At 43.2% G+C, this 18533-nt stretch overlaps 2 protein-coding genes across 7 annotated transcripts in view; both read right to left on the reverse strand.

The window, feature by feature from the left end:
- The window catches only part of LOC115110131 (microtubule-associated protein tau-like), a 41379-nt gene extending 32884 nt beyond the window's left edge, over positions 1-8495 (reverse strand). For 2 of the 6 annotated variants that reach the window (XM_029635528.2, XM_029635523.2), the window contains exon 1: positions 8355-8491. The gene's annotated coding sequence lies outside the window, so the exon portion shown is untranslated. Of the gene's footprint in view, positions 1-8096; positions 8299-8354 lie in introns of those variants that run through there. The other 4 variants (XM_029635530.2, XM_029635529.2, XM_029635524.2 and 1 more) reach the window with 4 other exon arrangements.
- A 5567-nt stretch (positions 8496-14062) lies between these two features.
- Positions 14063-18046, reverse strand: LOC115109849 (myosin light chain 4-like). The gene is made up of 7 exons (XM_029635095.2): positions 17808-18046; positions 16704-16731; positions 16410-16559; positions 15900-16073; positions 14468-14545; positions 14345-14381; positions 14063-14209 (listed from the first exon to the last, which is right to left on the reverse strand). The coding sequence occupies exons 1-6, from the start codon at positions 17979-17981 to the stop codon at positions 14353-14355; spliced, it is 633 nt and encodes a 210-aa protein (XP_029490955.1). The 5' UTR covers positions 17982-18046; the 3' UTR covers positions 14063-14209; positions 14345-14352.
- Positions 18047-18533: the final 487 nt, after the last annotated feature.

An 18533-nucleotide genomic window follows, 5' to 3' on the forward strand; every position in this document is an offset into this window, starting at 1 on the left:
TAATGGTTAAAGCTTTGATCCCTTATTGATGTCACTTGTTAAATCCACTTCAAAATCAGTGTAGATGAAGGGGAAGAGACAGGTTAAAGAAGGATTTTTAAGCCTTGAGACAATTGAGACATGGATTTTGCCCTCAGAACAGCCTCAATTCTTCAGGGCATGGACTCTACAAGGTATTGAAAGCCTTCCACAGGGATGCTGGCCCATGTTGACTCCAATGCTTCCCACAGTTGTGTCAAGTTGGTTGAATGTCCTTTGGGTGGTGGACCATTCTTGACCCCCCCCCCCCCCCCCCCCACAGAAACTGTTGAGCATGAAAAACCCAGCAGCGTTGCAGTTCTTGACACAAACCAGTGTGCCTGGCACCTACTACCCTAACCCGTTCAAAGGCACATAAATATTCTGTCTTGCCCATTCACCCTCTGCATGGCACGAATACACAATCCATGCCTCAATTGTCAAGGCTTAAAAATCCTTTAACCCATCTCCTCCCCTTCATCTACACTGATTGAAGTGGATTTAACAAGTGACATGAATAATAGCTTTCACCTGGTCAGTCTGTCATGGAAAGAGAAGCTGTCCTTAATGTTTTGTGCACTCAGTGTACAAGCCTAGAATGATGCTTTGTTAATGTCAGTATTGCCTTGTACCTTAAGCCTTATGCCTTAGATGTGAAGCCATTCATTTTACAAAGTTATTAAAAAAATACTTGCTTTGATATTCGCTCCTCATGACCAGTCCTTGATCTTAGTCAGCTAAACACATAATACTTGACTGCACATCGTTTAACTACATTTTATGGAGTCAGATAAACATTTTAATAGGCTAATTGCTTGGTCTTATTATGAGTCGCATGTGAGGTAAATATAATATGCATCTATCAAATACTACCCCACTACAACCCTGTAAGCAGTCTATGGAACATGCTGTAGATGCGCGAAAAATGCTAATATCGGTACCATGACTTGAATGGGATTTGTGCCACATATGCTAAAACGTTAGCATTTGGAAACCGTGCTCGGGAAACTAAACCAAAGCATGGATTTGCTGTTATACCTTGTCCATAGACTGCTTACAGGGTAAGGAAACCAATGTGTAATTTTTGGTGGACTACCCCTTTAATTTAGGGCTAGGCAACAGACCTGCTGCGTAGGGTCGGTAGGCCTAAAAATACCCCATGAACTCAGAGCTACTGACCCTACACAGAGTGCCCACCATCCATCACAATACTAATTTAGTCACAGTATTATTTTCAAAGATTCAGGAGGGGACGATGACATGCAAACCCAAAAGTAGGTTAGGTCTTGCGTCTTCAACAAGGGACAGTGTCTTAATCTGGGAGCCCTCGTGTTCTTCACTGTGGTGACAGAAGCCAAAGAGGGTATTTATTTATGAGCAGTGCTGAGAGGAGAGGACATTCCAGTCATGCTGATCACATCCCCACCAGCTGACTGACTGACATGGTTTCTCAACATTCATTCCTGCTACTAGGCCTGGCTCTATACACTCCCTCAGCTCAGGGGGTCAGGGAGAAGACATTGTCAGTCATCACCGATGTCTAGGACACACCTTCATACCCCCCCCCCCCCCTCCCCTCACTTCAGATCTCCAGCATGCGGGGCCCCAACGTTGACTTCACTACAAACACTCTCGGATGCCAGGAACAAGCTAAACGAAGTAGATCCTGGTAGTGTGAACAACGGAAGTGGGAAAGCTTCCAAAGATATCTTCCGAGGCACTCAAGTGTTGAAAGTACAAATGGCGTAGTTCATTCCGGCTCGGCAATTTCATTGCAAGATTAAAAAGACGCACCATCCTCTGATGCCACATTGAGGGTAAAGCAGTGCTCTTCTTCCCAGTGTTCAGGTCAGTGAAGTGCACCAGTCCTTCCTGCAGCAAAGCACCCCCACAACATGATGCTGCCACCCCCGTGCTTCACGGTTGACGATGGTCATTATGGCCAAACAGTTATATTTTTGTTTCATCAGACCAGAGGACATTTCTCCAAAAAGTATGATCTTTGTCCCAATGTGCAGTTGCAAACCATAGTCTGGCTTTTTCTTTATGGCGATTTTGGAGCAGTGGCTTCTTCCTTGCGGAGCGGCCTATCAGGTTGTCAATATAGGACTCGTTTTTACTGTGGATATACAGTTGAAGTCGGAAGTTTACATACGCCTTAGCCAAATACATTGAAACTCTGTTTTTCACAATTCCTGACATTTAATCCCAGTCAAATTCTCTGTCTTAGATCAGTTAGGATCACCACTTTATTTTAAGAATGTGAAATGTCAGACTAATAGCAGAGAGAATGATTTTTTTCAGCTTTTATTTCTTTCATCACATTCCCAGTGGGTCAAAAGTTTACATACACTCAATTAGTATATCGTAACATTGCCTATAAATTGTTTAACTTGGGTCAAACGTTTTGGGTAGCCTTTTGGCCCATGCCTCCTGACAGAGCTGGTGTAACTGAGTCAGGTTTGTAGGCCTCCTTGCTCGCACACGCTTTTTCAGTTCTGCCCACAACATTTCTATAGGATTAAGGTCAGGGATTTGGCATGGCCACTCCAATACCTTGACTTTGTTGTCCTTAAGCCATTTTGCCACAACTTTGGAAGTATGCTTGGTGTCATTGCCCATTTGGAAGACACATTTGTGGCCAAGCTTTAACTGATGTCTTGAGATGTTGCTTCAATATATACACACATCTATTTTGTGAAGTGCACCAGTTCCTCCTGCAGCAAAGCACCCCCACAACATGATGCTGCCACCCCAGTGCTTCACAGTTGGGATGGTGTTCTTCGGCTTGCAAGCCTCCCCCTTTTACCTTCGAACATAACGACAGTTCTATTTTTGTTTCATCAGACCAGAGGACATTTCTCCAAAAAGTATGATCTTTGTCCCCATGTGCAGTTGCAAACCATAGTCAGGCTAATTTATGGCGGTTTTGGAGCAGTGACTTTTTCCTTGCTGAGCAGCCTTTCCGGTTATCTCAATATAGGACTCGTTTTACTGTGGATATAGATACTTTTATACCTGTTTCCTCCAGCATCTTCACAAGGTCCTTTGCTGACAATTTTTTTCTGAGATCTTGGCTGATTTCTTTTGATTTTCCCATGATGTCAAGCAAAGAGGCACTGAGTTTGAAGGTAGGCCTTGAAATACATCCAAAGGTACACCTCCAATTGACTCAAATTATATCAATTAGCCTATCAGAAGCTTCTAAAGCCATGAGATCATTTTCAGGAATTTTCCAAGCTGTTTAAAAAAGCACAGTCAACTCAATTCCCACTGGAATTGTGATACAGTGAATTACACTTAGTGACGCCAACCTAAGTGTCTATAAACTTCAACTGTAAATAAACGGATGGCTCCAGCGAGTCCATTGATATTCATAGACTCAAAGTGAACCGTCTATTTCAAGGTAGTCATCACCCCCGTCACCAAAATATAGCAGCCAAGATGCCCTGGACACACTCTACCGTTAGGTCTAGGACACCCTCACAATGCCAGAGTCTCTAACCACTCCCCAGCGGGCAAAAGCTGGTTGCAACTGCGGCATTATAACGTCACTGTAATGATACCATTGTAGCCAGTTTTGCCCGCTGGGTCTGAATCTTCTACTCAGCATGTTGACCAATAAACACAGTGACATGTCTGCACGTTTAAGCCCAGGCTAAATCATAATTAGTTAGCCAGTCTGCGACAGGCGTGGAGTCTGCTACAGATAGATCACTTCTAGAACAAGCAGCCTCTCCATTAAACAGTCAACATGTCTCTGGGTCTTGGGCTGGTAAGAAACACTGTTACCGTGCTGCAAACAGAGCAGGGCTGGATGAGGCTGTTAATACATCCGACTTAAGGCTGAGAGTAACCATGAATCGGCTCAAATTAGCTCGTAAGAGTAAGATCATAGAGTTGTTTATGTTTATAGTTGAGGTTTTGGCTAGTGGGTTATGGGGATGTGTGCGCGTGTGATCTGTAGGTGTTCGTCTTTACTGACAGAGGGTCACCCACTCCATGAGTCCTGCCCGCCCCCTCCTCGGTCAGTGGATATGACCTCATTTCCACAGTCGGTCCCCGCGATTAGGAATGGATGGGATAAAGGCAGGGCTTCACCACGCTCTCGCTCCCTTTTCTCCCCCTCTCGGTCTCTAACGGCATCCATGTGGACCATGAACATTGGTCTCACACAGCAGGCGTATCGGTGGAAGCAGGGAAAGCACCGGTTGCCTCAGAGGCCTGGCCAGGGCAGAGCAGGCTATCTATAGGCAGCTATCTATAGGCAGCTCTCTACAGCGCGGTGCACTGTGCAGCATGACGCGAGATGAGCGAGAAAGAGCGAGAGAGTGTGAGAGAGAGAGAGAAGGGGGGAAGTGAGAGAGAGAGAGAGAGAGAGAGAGCTGGTGCTGCCAGGCTTCCTCTGGAAACCTCAGTATCTGTTGGAAACAGATGTCAAAGACACTCTCCGAGGACCAGTGCAAATGGACCTACAAACCGCTCATGCGTGCAGCATTAGGCTACCACTCCTCTTGAGAACCAGCCAGTCTCAAGGTTTAAAAAAATACATGAGAAACATTGACTGTGTTCCTGCCCAGTGCTGAATCAGGACCCATGGGTGTGTTAGGTCCTACTGTTAAGATGTTAATCTCCTCAATACACAAACAGGACGAGTGGTGGTGGAGAATGAATACTGTCGAGTAACATTAGGCCTAGTTCAGTATTTTTCACTCAAAACAACTAAGAGGAAATGGGCAGCCTAACATCCCTACAGGCAGAGTCTAACCACCACTCAAAGAATCAGCATGACAACGAGCCCAAGATAATCCCAGATTAGTAGAGAGCCAGCCAAACCAAAGGAAGTTCATCTGGGCTCTGTCCGTCTCCGCAGTGCTGTGGCTCAGTGACCTTGCTACCTGCACCACCCTTACACCACAGCACACTACAGTACAGTGGAGGCTGCTGAGGGGAGGACGGCTCATTACAATGGCTGGAACGGAGCGAATGGAATGCGGTTGACACCATTCCACTTATTCCGCAGCGGTCATTACAACGAGCCTGTCCTCCCAAATGAAGGTGCCACCAACCTCCTGTGCAACAGTAGAGTATAAGTGTCCTTGAGATCTGACAGAGAGCCAGGACCAGACTTAGCATTTGTTCTGGAGATCTCCTACCTGCATGAGGTATTAGGGAATTGTGGACGGAAGAATTCATTAATTAGGCTAAAAGGTATCCTCAAGTATTCCAGTCAATATCATTGATAGGTTTTCATATTCCACATTATATGCGGGCCCAAAATGCACGTAGCCTATTCTTTCTCAAACATTAGGTGAATCCAATGACTGCATAAATAAGGGCGGACCTGCTTTTCCAGTTTGTTTATAGCAGAGCACCTTAAAGTCATTCTGTATTTATATGCCAAGTTGTCAGAGGCTCGCGGCGCAGAGAATCAGCGAGAGTGGCCCTCAAAGAATGCCTGGCATTCACCCTGTATCCTGTACTGTGAATGTCCCCGAGGAAAAATAGCAGCAACGTGGGATACTAATCCTATACATCATATAACAGAGTGCAAGAGAGAGAGAGAGAGAGAGCGCAAGGGCGCAGACCGCTTTATCATGCAATCAAATTGCAACCAACAGAGATTACGCTAGTAAGAGTTGTCAACCATGACATACTTGGTAACACTGGTCATCCAATGTTCTTTAAGAATAATGGACGGGCGTGTTTGAGGTTTATTTCACTGGTGCGAACGCTCATGTTACGTTAACAAGCCATGTCCTGTTCATCTGGCCAGCTGTTGAGTGTGAGAGACATCTGCTGGCATGGACTGCTGATGACCGGCATGTGTACAGCTGCTTGAGGCAGGGCAGACAGAGATCCCAAATGGCGCCCTATTCCCTACAGCTGGGCTCCAGCAGCAGCGTACACTAGGCTACGCTAATGCACTCAGCATGGGTCTCCACGACAACTCTTTGATTCATAGTGAACCCCAAAGTGCAGAAAGTAAGGAGTGCTTTGGCTAAATATTGGACCAATGGCAATTAGTGTTGGCTAGGATCTCTTTTTCGTCATCCAATCACAATGAGGCACTCTAGTTTTGTGCATCTTGTTTATAATGAGTTAGGTGACTGCCAATTTAGTTTAGTCTTTAACTTGAAAATGAATCCTAAAAGCACTGTTACTGGGGTTATGTTGTAGAACTAGTCTTAACTGAATTATGGTCCCTGCCTCTGATTCCATTCAGTGAGGTCAAAACAGATGAGTGCAGATGTAAATTCCCTGCAGAGAACACAGAACAACAAATTACCTCCATAAATTAGGGGCATAATTGAATCATAGTATGTTGTATGAATATCATACTACACTGCAGTAGCATGTAGCCTTCAGACCAGCTCATCCAAATAGGCTTTAGACATGTTTTACAGAGCTCCCTAATTGGACAGTCCAATCAAATTATGCATGGAATATTTGAAAACTAAACGTTTGTCAGACAGCAGAGGGCCATTTGTCACCATTTTTTGTACCAACAAAAACCTTAAAAGTATGGCTAGGAATAAGCCATTTTCCTAATTTTCTTAAATTAGGCTATATCCCAATACAATGAGAATGGAAATGAGGTCTAGTTCTCGAAGAGCTCCTCAAACAGGACAATAAGTCATTTCTACAGATTTCCAATGTATGAGATCAGGGAAGAACAATTCTTACAGCATTCTCCAGGATACATTTACCAAGATGGGCGTGGAGGAGGAATTGGATAGGAGAGAGAAAAGCCTTTGTCCCTCCTTCGATATTCCTTTGCAATAGACTTTGTCTATGATTGTGTCTATGATTTTTGACCTCGAGCAAAAATAGTCGAGGGATAATGGAGAGTGTTGATTCATCTAACAAATTGTACAGACCTATCGGCAAGTAGCGAAACCATGCATGCTCATCTCTCACTGCAACTCACAGCACAAGAGCAATGACAAATTGCGGAGGGCAGAGCGAGAAAGAGGTGTGTCCGCAACAGAAAAAGCACCGACAAAAACGCCATCATCTTATGGCCCAATTTGACAAGAATTAGACCTCAATATGAAAATTACAAGGGTGCTGAATAATATCGAAATAGTATGAACAACAGTTAATCGATTCTACAGTGAATCGATTTGTTTCAGACAAAGCACCACATGGCAAGGGCTCGCGGAATGCATCTCCTCACAAATTAGATTGGACTTTGAAGCAAGATGAAGACGTTTACATTTCCTAACAAAATGGATTTAAAAAATATACCCGGCCTACTCCTTGATTACAAAGTTGAAATGGCAGTAATTGGGATTGCATGCATCCCTGGAAAGGGAGGTGTGGCAGACCAAACCATTACAAAGCATTCCTGACATATGAATAATTAACAGTTAGCTAATTAGGTAATAAGCAGGTGAAATAACATTAATTTGACAGTCTACTTTTGGTTGTCTATAGTGGACAACAAGTAACTACAGTCAGGCAAGCCACTGACAATAAGTGGCCTGATGATAAGGTGTAGTCACCAGCCAACATCAGCACCATTGTCCGCGGAAAGCACCGGTGCGAAAATACAATTTCATAGGATCCAGATGCACAAAAAATCGAACTGACACACAAGTGTTGATGTAGCTATAAAACGTTTGCTACGGTCTGTACATGGATCAAAGCAGAAATACTATATCAGGAAAAAACCTATCCTGTAAGGGACACTGTGATTTCTTCTTTCAGATCTCAAGCAAGACACGCTATCCAAAGTAAAGACAGGCCTCAAGTAGGCAAAATAGAAGGGCACTACCATCTTAAAATCATAGTTCAAATCTGTGGCCGTAATGATTGACTAGATAGATAGTTAACGCTAAGCTAATTACTTTGATAGCTAGATAGCTCATTTGTAGCTTGCTAACTAAATTACACCCCTTGGCTACATTCAGTAGCTAGCTTAGCATCAGTTCACACATCATGACAGCTGTCATATCTCAATAATTAAAGTTAAAAGTCTAAATATATAACAAACTACAAAGTGCATATTTATGGACAAATCAAGTGAGCTACTTTTGATCCAATTGTCCACGTGGCTTGTTTGGGGCTCGTACCTGTTGTGATAAAGCAGCTAGCGAAAGCAAGACAGTACCCAGGCCCAACTTCTCCTCACACCCAGACCTAGGCAACGGAAAAAAAGATTCGCTCGGTGCCTCAAAGCTAAATGACAAACATGAATGGCGCTTTTGTTTTGCCCCGGAAAAAAAACGGAAACTGCTCCAATTCTTAATCAATCCGAAGACACCTAGGAGAAATGTCTTGCAGAATGTACTGGGTTTGCTATAAATAGATAAGGCGTCTTTCTCTCTTACCTGTGTGGCAGACAGTTATTGTCTCTCCAGCTGCAGTCACTCAGTGGCCACCCGACAGAGAAGAGTAGTTGTCGCTAGGCGGCCTGAAGGGGAGGAGGGCGCCAGAGTACAGACAGCGATTGTTCTGAAATTTCTTCCTGAGCGTTCTGCACTAGAATGCATGAAGTTAAAGGGGTTTGTGTGTAGGCCTACACTGATCTCAGCGGAGGCTGGTAGGAGGACCTATAGGAGGACGGGCTCATTGTAATGGATCGAATGGAATTCATGGAACGGAGTCAAACATGTGGTTTCCATATGTTTGATGTGTTTGACCCCTTTCCATTTCTTCAATTCCAACCATTACAACGAGCCCGTCCTCCTACAGCTCCTCCCACCAGCCTCCTCTGTTGATACAATTGTGTTAGATGATGATATTAAAACTAGTTTAGCTGATATGAACAAATTGCAGGGCTTCTACAATGCTAACCCAAACGAATGGCACAATGGGAGACCTACCTTGTTAAGTAGCCTTCTGCCCTATGTAATAGGTGACAGACACCATTTTTACCAATGACCTTTTGTTATTTTCTCACGTTAAAACAATGTCTCACCTAATCTAATATATTTGAATTTCCATTCCTCTCGGCCTGGTTTAGTGTCAATTTACCAATAATTATGTAAGAATTACTGGAAAACCTGCTTAGAGGGATCTGGAGTGGCAATACCCTTCTTGCCCTAAAACCTGTGGGTGGGGTATAGCAAGGGAAGCACTGTGCTTGCCACTGTTAGTGACCTGTACACATCTATAGGTCTGGCCTTCTACTCTGGCAGACTGATTGATCTAACACACATAGATGGCAGTAATTGGTTACAATTGTGTAATTACGTGTAACTAGCCTACACATACACTTACAGTGAGTGGGATATAATTTGTTTCCTTATGTAACCAATGGAATAGTCCCCAAAGTGCAAATTCCAAGCTAAATCAAGCACACCTCAAGTGTGTTAACACTGTGTTGACAAATTTCACCCTAGGTCTGGTATATTTATTAGGAGATCGAGCCACCTAGAAACACATACTGATGTTGTGTTGCCAGAAAGCATTGCATTGTGTCATACATTTTGTTAAGGAAGTCTTAACCACAAGGCAGGGTTGAGGTTAGCTCCTGGAGTTGCTTAGCAACCAGACCACTTGAGAATAAGCATGCGTTTTTTCTCCAGTTAGGGACAAAGGAGGGAGAGGGGGAGAAAGAGGCAGATGGTACATGTCTGAAATTACTATGGTGTGTTTGGTCTGCATTTTATTTCAGGTGATTTGACATTATTCCTCTATTAAATTGTAAACCATATCTAACAATTGGTCTTAACATACCGTGAAATAAATATTCATATTTCACTACTGATTATTAAGGTTGTTCAAAGCCAAATAAAATAAGATTAATCCCACCTGCAGTTCTGTGGTTTGAAATTGTTCTGTCTATTCCATATTGACACTACAGCTTTGCATAATAGTGTGCGGGCTATGGTATGGCACTGTTCATTTAATTGCAATATTTAATTGCCATATTAGTGTAAGTAAGTAAGTAGCCTTGCATGAGCCTTGGCTGTTTATATAGCATGAGGCAGCTTAATGTACAAGTACACCCCTTGGACAGGACACTAGTCTATCACAGGGCCAATACACTGTAAGTGTAAGAAGACAGAATATGTCTTTCTGTTCTAGTCTGGTTTTAGGCATGTGAGGCAGATTCATGTTAGATTTCAACTAAATGCAGTCAAGTAGGAACAGAGATGCGAACAGGAATCAAGATGGCGCCGACAAAGATGGTCGCCTCGCTTCGAGTCTTTAGGAAACTATGCAATATATTTTTTTTATGTATTATTTCTTACATTGTTAGCCCAGAAAATATTAAGTGTTATTACATACAGTCGGGAAGAACTATTGGACACTATTGGATATAAGAGCGACATCAACTTACCAACATTACGACCAGGAATACGACTTTCCCGAAGCGGATCCTTTGTTCAGACCACCACCCAGGACAGTGGATCTAATCCCAGAAGCCGACCCAAAACAACGTCGCCGCAGAAGAGACGGAGCGGCCTTCTGGTCAGGCTCTGTAGGCTTTCACACCGCCCACCGCTTCCGAGTATACTACTCGCCAATGCCCAGTCTCTTGACAACAAGGTAGACGAAATTAGAGCAAGGGTTGCCTTCCAGAGAGACATCAGAGATTGTAACATTCTCTGTTTCACGGAAACATGGCTCTCTCGGAATACATAGTCGGAGTCAGTTCAGCCACTGGACATCTTCATGCGTCGTCCCGACAGAGATAAACACCTCTCTGGGAAGAAGTTAAATAACTTTGCATAATTTGCAAATAAATTCATTAAAAATCCTACAATGTGATTTTCTGGATTTTCTTTTCTCATTTTGTCTGTCATAGTTGAAGTGTACCTATGATGACAATTACAGGCCTCTCTCATCTTTTTAAGTGGGAGAACTTGGTGGCTGACTAAATACTTTTTTGCCCCACTGTATATACTGTACCTTATGCCATTTATTGCACCTTGCCTATGCCGCTCGGCCATCACTCATCCATATATTTATATGTACATATTCTTATTCCATCCCTTTAGAGTTGTGTGTATTAGGTAGTTGTTGGGGAATTGTAAGATTACTTGTTAGATATTACTGCACTGTCAACATTTCACTACACTCGCATTAACATCTGCTAACCATGTGTATGGCACCAATACAATTAGATTTGATTTGAGAAAAAGCTCCTTGATTTCTCAGCCACAAGGTGGCATCCTTTCTCTGGACAATGTCCCCCAGCACAGACTTACACTGAGTGTACCAAACATTATGCTCTTTCCATGACATAGACTGACCAGGTTAATCGAGGTGAAATCTATAATCCCTCATGGATGTCACTTTGTTAAATCCACTTCAATCAGTGTAGATGAAGGGGAGGAGACAGGTTAAAGAATGATTTTTAAGCCTTGAAACAATTGAGACATGGGTTGTGTATGTGTGCCATTCAGAGAGTGAATGGGCAAGACAACAGATTTAAGTGCCATTGAACAGGATATGGCAGTAGGTGCCAGGCGCACCAGTTTACACATGCTCAACAGTTTCCTGTGTGCATCAAGAATGGTCCATCACCCAAAGGACATCCAGCCAACTTGACACAACTGTGGGCAGCAGTACAGTCAACATGGGCCAGCATCTCTGTGGAACGCTTTCGGCACTTTCTAGAGTCCATGCCCCTACGAATTGAGGCTGTTCTGATGGCAAAAAGTGGGTGCAACTCAACATTAGGAAGGTAACGTTTGGCACACTCAGTGTACAATCATAGACCCTGCTCTAAGGAATTGGTACAAGTATTCATGTCTCCCACGCTAAAACTTGTGTCTTTGTGAGGTCACAGCACTATTGCACAACATGGCGTAATGTACTGTAGTCAGACTTTTTTTGTCAGTCATACACTTAGTGTCTACTTCCTTACCAGTCTACATTTGGCGATACACATGCATGTATTCTGTATCATTTCTTTATGAGTGTAACCAATGCTGTTTAATGTACTAAACAACATACAGTACTGGAGTATTTGTATTCTGTATTCTGTGTGCTTTACCATGTGCATGCGTTTACCACATGCATTGACGCATACTTACCGTAGTCTATTAGTGACACTCAATACAATGCACTGACATTACTGCATTAAAGTCCTACTGGTCAGTGACTCAAACTCTTTACATCATTCCGTCTTTTCTGCTATAAAACAAAAAATCGGAGAGTGCTACACCAACTGACCAGCCATGTCTGGAAGGTGTCCATCTTCTCCTTTCCGGCCCAAGCCCAGTCTTCAGGGAGAGGTCAAGGGTGTATTTCGAGGGAGGGGGGAGATTGTACAGCTGTTGCTGTTTACAGGCCAAGGCTATTGTCTAGTAGATTATCTGGCATCCGATGTTAGACTTTTACAGGGAGGTTACCTTCCTACCCTCCCTCCAGACTTGTGTGTTGTCATAGACCCCTCCCCTTCTCTCCCCTCCCTCTCTAGACTCCTCTTCTATACTTCTATACACTGGGTAAAGACTAGAGCTGTTGGTACGCACATCTCACTCATAAACACTCACACACTGTAACATATCATCCAACCCTACAAGTACAAAGAGAAAACAACAGCTGACGTGGATTAGCTGAAGTCATGTGTGAAAAAGGCAAAGAAGGGATGCCAACGTTTATGGTGTCTCATCACGACCAGCAGGTGATGGGTGGAGGGAGACAGACAGAGACAGGCCTATATGGGTTGTTTTATGAGGAAGTAGATCATGCAAACATATTTGCTGTTTAAGAAAAATGTGTGTGTGTGTATGTGTGTGTGTGTGTGTGTGTGTGTGTGTGTGTGTGTGTGTGTGTGTGTGTGTGTGTGTGTGTGTGTGTGTGTGTGTGTGTACATATTGGGGTAGAGGACGGGTGGGTTAGCTTTTATGATTCTTCATCTGCAGGGCTGGGCGTCCCTCAAACCTCAGTGTTAAGTCGGTCGGTACAACAGTCCATAAGCTCCAGCGTACGTCAACAGCAGCTGCACCCAATGGCTCTGGCATCGCTCACTAAATAGGAGAGTTCTTAACAGTTGTCTCATCGTCTGTGTACAGGGTCAGATCCTCTCAAGCCTCCGAATCAGTCCATCTCACCAGCAAAGCTAGGGATTTTCCAATTATTGACTTACAGTAGCTACAGCATACAACTGTTCTGGTGCCAGTTCGCATTACCATTGAGGCAATAATCATTTTGGTTTATGGTTTCAGTGTTATGAATTGTGCTTAGGTGAAATTAGATCCCTGAACATATGATGCTAATATGTGGGCATTCTGATGTGACTGAATTGATACAGATACAAGGCCGTTTCTATTTAATGTTCTACCAGTAGAAAACAGCTACTTAGCAACATAATATGCTGTACATGCAAGAATATACACATTTTCACAACTTGCTCCCCCTCCCTCTAAACCCTCAACCCTCACAGATATGTAGTTAACAAACAGAAGCACAGTTGTCACTCACCTGTTTGGAATGCTATCACATGTCATTGCTCCATTAGCGAGTCTAAATATGCATACGTGACAGATGCAGGCTTTTGACATGTGAAACCTAAGAATGCACCAGAGACCCGTAATGGATTTCAATGGGACCACCAAAGAAGGAGAGGATCTCCCCCACTTTAGGGAATACACAGTTGTTACGCCCTGACCTTAGAGCTTTTTATGTCTCTATTTTGGTCTGGTCAGGGTGTGATTTGGGTGGGCATTCTATGTTCTTTTTTCTATGTTTTTGCATTTCTTTGTTTCGGCCGGGTATGGTTCTGTCTATCGTTGTCTCTGATTGGGAACCATACTTAGGTAGCTTTTCCCCACAGGGTTGTTGTGGGTAGTTGTTTTCTGTTTTGTGATTGCACCTGACAGATCTGTTTCGTTTTGTTCTACTTTGTTATTTTGTTTCAGTGTTCAGTTTGATTAAATATCATGAACACTTACCACGCTGCACCTTGGTCTTCTTCTACTTCATATGACGAGCGCTACAACAGTGCTCCTATTTCAGATGAAGTCCACACCATTTTGAAAATAGTTACCAATCCCTCAATATTGTCACTTTGAAACAGTCACGCAACCACACCATGGATATAAAGAAGAACATTGCTTTGGACCTAGATGTTTGAGATTGAACTTTTATTTCCATTATCGAAACGTTGTGACACACACCCACATGCACTGACACAGACAGAATCGGTCACACACACTGAGGACAAAGATTTGAACAAAAGAGGAGAGGAATAAAAGAGAGATTCAGGTCAGCGACATCTTGAATTCTGCAACAGAGAGAGAGACACCTGTCATTTCACTTTCATTACATCATCAGTTTGAACATACAGCATCAGTTTGATGCGCGACTCAGGGTGCAGACAAAAAGGTCATGTACTCCACAGTTAAAATGCTGTACTCACTTGATCATTCACCCAGTCATGATGTGTTTCACAAAGGCTGAAATAGAGAGATAGAAACAGAGAATGTATTAACTATAGGTGGGAACCAGTACGTTTCCTCAGCACACTGCATGAAGTAGTCACCTTGGTAGTTGATGCAGCCATTGCTGTCCTCTTGTCCTTCCATCACTACCTCTATCTCTTTCTCTGTCATCTTCTCTCCTGCCGGTGTAACGGAGGGGTGTGAGACATTTTCAAATGATGTTAAAGACTCCCCATAGACACAAACCTTACGGGAAAAAAAACACATTTGATCCTAATGTGTTTCACATGTGATCTCACGTAATTACATGATATCACGTGATCTTATGTGAACATAAAACTACATGTGAAAACATAATCTCATGTGAAATAAATGTGACAACATGAGAATGGTACCATGTTCAACATGTGGCTTCAACATGTGGTACCATTTTCAACATGTGGTACCGTGGAACTACATGTAAAACTGCAAATTAGATTTTCAAATGTGAATGTTTTCAAATGTGAAAATCTCTAATGTGAAAATGTGGTGTTAACATGTAAACTCCACATTTAATACATGTGAACATATGGTTTCACATGTGAACATCTGACCTCAGGTGTGTCTCTTTTGCTTTCACATTTCAGCTCAACATGTGAAAACAGCTGTTTTTTGTAAGGGATGTAATTAAATAATGTAGGGGTCTTAAGGTAAGTGGTATGCTGTTCAGCAAAAGTAGTGTAAAAGTCTTTGACCAATTACAATCCTTTCACATGATTACTTTGTACTGACTTTTCAGTATGACCCCACCTGGGATTTGAAATCACAACATCTGGATTTAGGTTACACTGATCTTTCTCCTGTGCCACAAAGTCTGTAACATGCTCAGAAGTGCAGCAATTTGATGTTTTTCTGTATAGTCTAATGTTGGTGCACCATATTATTCTGTTGTAATGCTACTCCTCAATCACTACGATGAATAGAATCGTTTTTCTTGGGTGTATTTTTTATCAAAGCTGAGATTTACTTTGAAGTCCAAAGTGTAGGAATACAGGTGAAATCGGTCATTGACACAGACATGGTGGCATAGCAAGAAGATCTGAATGCCGTGAACCAAGAGTTTGTGTCCAAATCCCAGGTGAGAACACGTTGAATACAAATGACTGTATAAATAAACATACACGTTATAATAATGTATGCAAAAGTGTGCCAAATATGTAAGTTGAAAACACTCCGACTGCGTGACTTTCCGACAGATTTTTGCTTGCAAGGCATCACCAGTGAAATCTCACGTGAAGAATACTCACATGTGACATTTTTTATCCACATGTGAGAGGTTACGTGATCACGTGGAAATCACTTGAAATTTCACGTGTGAAATAAAACGCTACATGCGAAATCATGTGGTTTTTCCATAACGGAAGCCAAACCCCAAACCAATCCTCTATTCAGATACACTTAGGGCTTTCACATTAACGTCATAGAGCACACATTACACATCTATAATCACATCATAAACATGAGATTATAGCTACATAGAACACGGGCACTAACCAAGAGTTGCGAGTGCAAGACGCAGCTCGGCGCCCATGACGGTGCCGTTGCCCTCCTTGTCAAAGACACGCAGTCCTTCCACAAAGTCCTCAAAGGTACCCCGGTTCTTGGACTTGGAGATGTGTTGGAACATTGGTAGGAAGGTCTCGAAGCCGATCAGCTTAGTGTTCATTTCTATAGTGGCACGGTGAGCAAGGGAAGGAGTTACTTTCGATGAAACCAAATCAACCCATCAGCATACAAGCCTCTACAGAGCTCAAGGCGAATAAAGAGAACGTAAAGTAGGAGAAAGATGGCGACTTAAGCAATGGTGTGGCCATACACAGGTTCAAAGGCTGGAGTCATTGTCAAAAGGCAGATATGTCTACAAACTGTGATGCCGTCAGTTAAAATGTTGCTCCTGGTGGATACACTTGCAGAGAAATGATTGATGTCTATGTCTGTGTGAACATGTAACCAGTGACCACTACTACTTTACAATGTCTATAGAATACTGGTGTGCCCACTGACCCTGTGGCTTGGGTGTCCCTAGGACTCTCATGACCTCTTCGTTGGAGGGGTTCTGGCCCAGCGCCCTCATCACATCACCACACTGGGCGTAAGAGATCTTCATCTCGCTTTTGGGTGTCCTGTCGAAAAGCATGAAGGCCTCTTTGAACTCTGGGGAAGAACACAGATGACCAGGGTTAGCTGGGGAAACTAGTAAGTCATCAACAGGTCAGGTCATCCAATAAACTTTCCCCATAACATATAGTAAAATTGACATCAAAAGATGTTGGATTTTTTAAAGGAAGACCAGTTTACCGTCAATTTGGTCTGCAGTGAACTCCATCTGAAATAGAAAAAATAACACTTCAATAGTGGGAATATTGCTACTGATTTTGCCCAGCTCGTCATTGTAAGCACATTTAGCAATTGTATTGTGGAGGATGAGGTGCATCCGAGGCGCATCCTATGTATATGACATGGTGGGAGTTCTTTGAAAACCCCCGAGGTCAGCTGTGGACACCCCGTTTGTGTCTCTAAGAGTAACAGGGCCCCCTAGTTTCAAGATGGTGGGCTTTGTGTGAAACCTAATTCTCCTCCACTGTCCCCGTGGCCAACACAGACTAATATAAGAACAATAGGAATGCAAAGTTCCGACTGGGGACCCGCTAGAAAGGCTGTTCTAGAACCCCAGAGAGACAGAAGAATGCAGATGAATCCGGGTGTGGAACCAGCCCAATTTGTTTTTTTATCATCCCCGAGAAAAACAACCTGACGAAGAACAGTTATGGGTTGAAATGTTATTTTTCCATTGAAAGAGCATGTTGGGAACATAAAACAGTTATAGGAACTGTTTGCTTGATCCAGTCGCTGGAAAGTTTTGTCAGATGTGTGCCACTACGCCAACAAGTCTTTGATCGAACGGTGAATGCCAGTTGCCAAGGCCAAAGGAACAGAAAATGAAAAACAAAAATATGTCATTGATTAGGAACGCTTATAATATACTTTGATTTACCTCCAACATAATCTCATTCAGATGTTATCTTCAACAATTACCGTACCAAGCAGAGACGGTTTAATGATCTGAACATAACTAACCTGAAAGGTTATTACATTATTGAAAATGTCACATCCATTTGCAGAGGACAGCCACGCCAAGACATTTTGCCAATAGAACTTTGCCAACTAATACAACAATGTTTTTTTTCACTAGGAAAATTCCTCACCTTTTGACAGACTTCCCTGTATAACTAACACATCTCTAACTCGTCAACTAAGGATAGCATCCTCTTCTCTCATATTTACTGTCATAAGTTCTACTACTAGCACAGGTGGATGAGAGGAGATGACAGCAAAGACTCACAGAGAGGTTAGACCGTAGAATTACAACATACATTCTAGAGCTACGACTTGGACACTCACCGCAATGCTTTTGGGGTCGAATTCGGGCTCCTTGGGCTTCTCTGGCTCCGGAGCCGGTGGGGTCGATTTTGCCACCTCCTTCTTCGGCTCGGGCTTCTTGGGGGCCATTGTCCTGGATGGGAAAGTGTGTGAGTGAGACCGTGTGTGTTGAGGTGGAGGCTGAGAGAGGACCATCTCTGGAAGAGTTATATACCCAGCTTGGGGGTCCCCACTGAGACAGAGGGGTTGGCTTAGCCCCCAGGAGCCAGGATCACATTCTATATAAGGGTAAAAAGACAGTCTTAAGGATAGAACTTCACAAGACTTCATCTATGTGGTCACCTACACGGGCTCCCGAGTGGCGCAGCGGTCTACGGCATGGCATCTCAGTGCTAGAGGTATCACTACAGACCCTGGTTTGATTCCGGGCTGTATCACAACCGGCTGTGATTGGGAGTCCCATGGGGTGACGCACAATTGGCCCAGTGTTGTTAGTGTTTGGCCGGGGTAGGCCGTCATTGTAAATAAGAATGTGTTCTTAACTGACTTGCCTAGTTATATAAAAGACAGCTACAAATACCTCATCAGGGTTCTCTCTCTCATAATGGCAAATATGATCAGTATTCAGGTCCCAGTCGACGCTTAACTATTTAGCACATCAGTTGTGACATGTCGCCAGTAAAGGGTTAAGGTGAGTGATAAGTATAATTTCCTCTTAGTGGGTATGGAGGGGCAGTGGCTTAACTA

Source organism: Oncorhynchus nerka, linkage group LG26, assembly GCF_034236695.1.
Source record: "Oncorhynchus nerka isolate Pitt River linkage group LG26, Oner_Uvic_2.0, whole genome shotgun sequence".
Taxonomy (NCBI): domain Eukaryota; kingdom Metazoa; phylum Chordata; class Actinopteri; order Salmoniformes; family Salmonidae; genus Oncorhynchus; species Oncorhynchus nerka.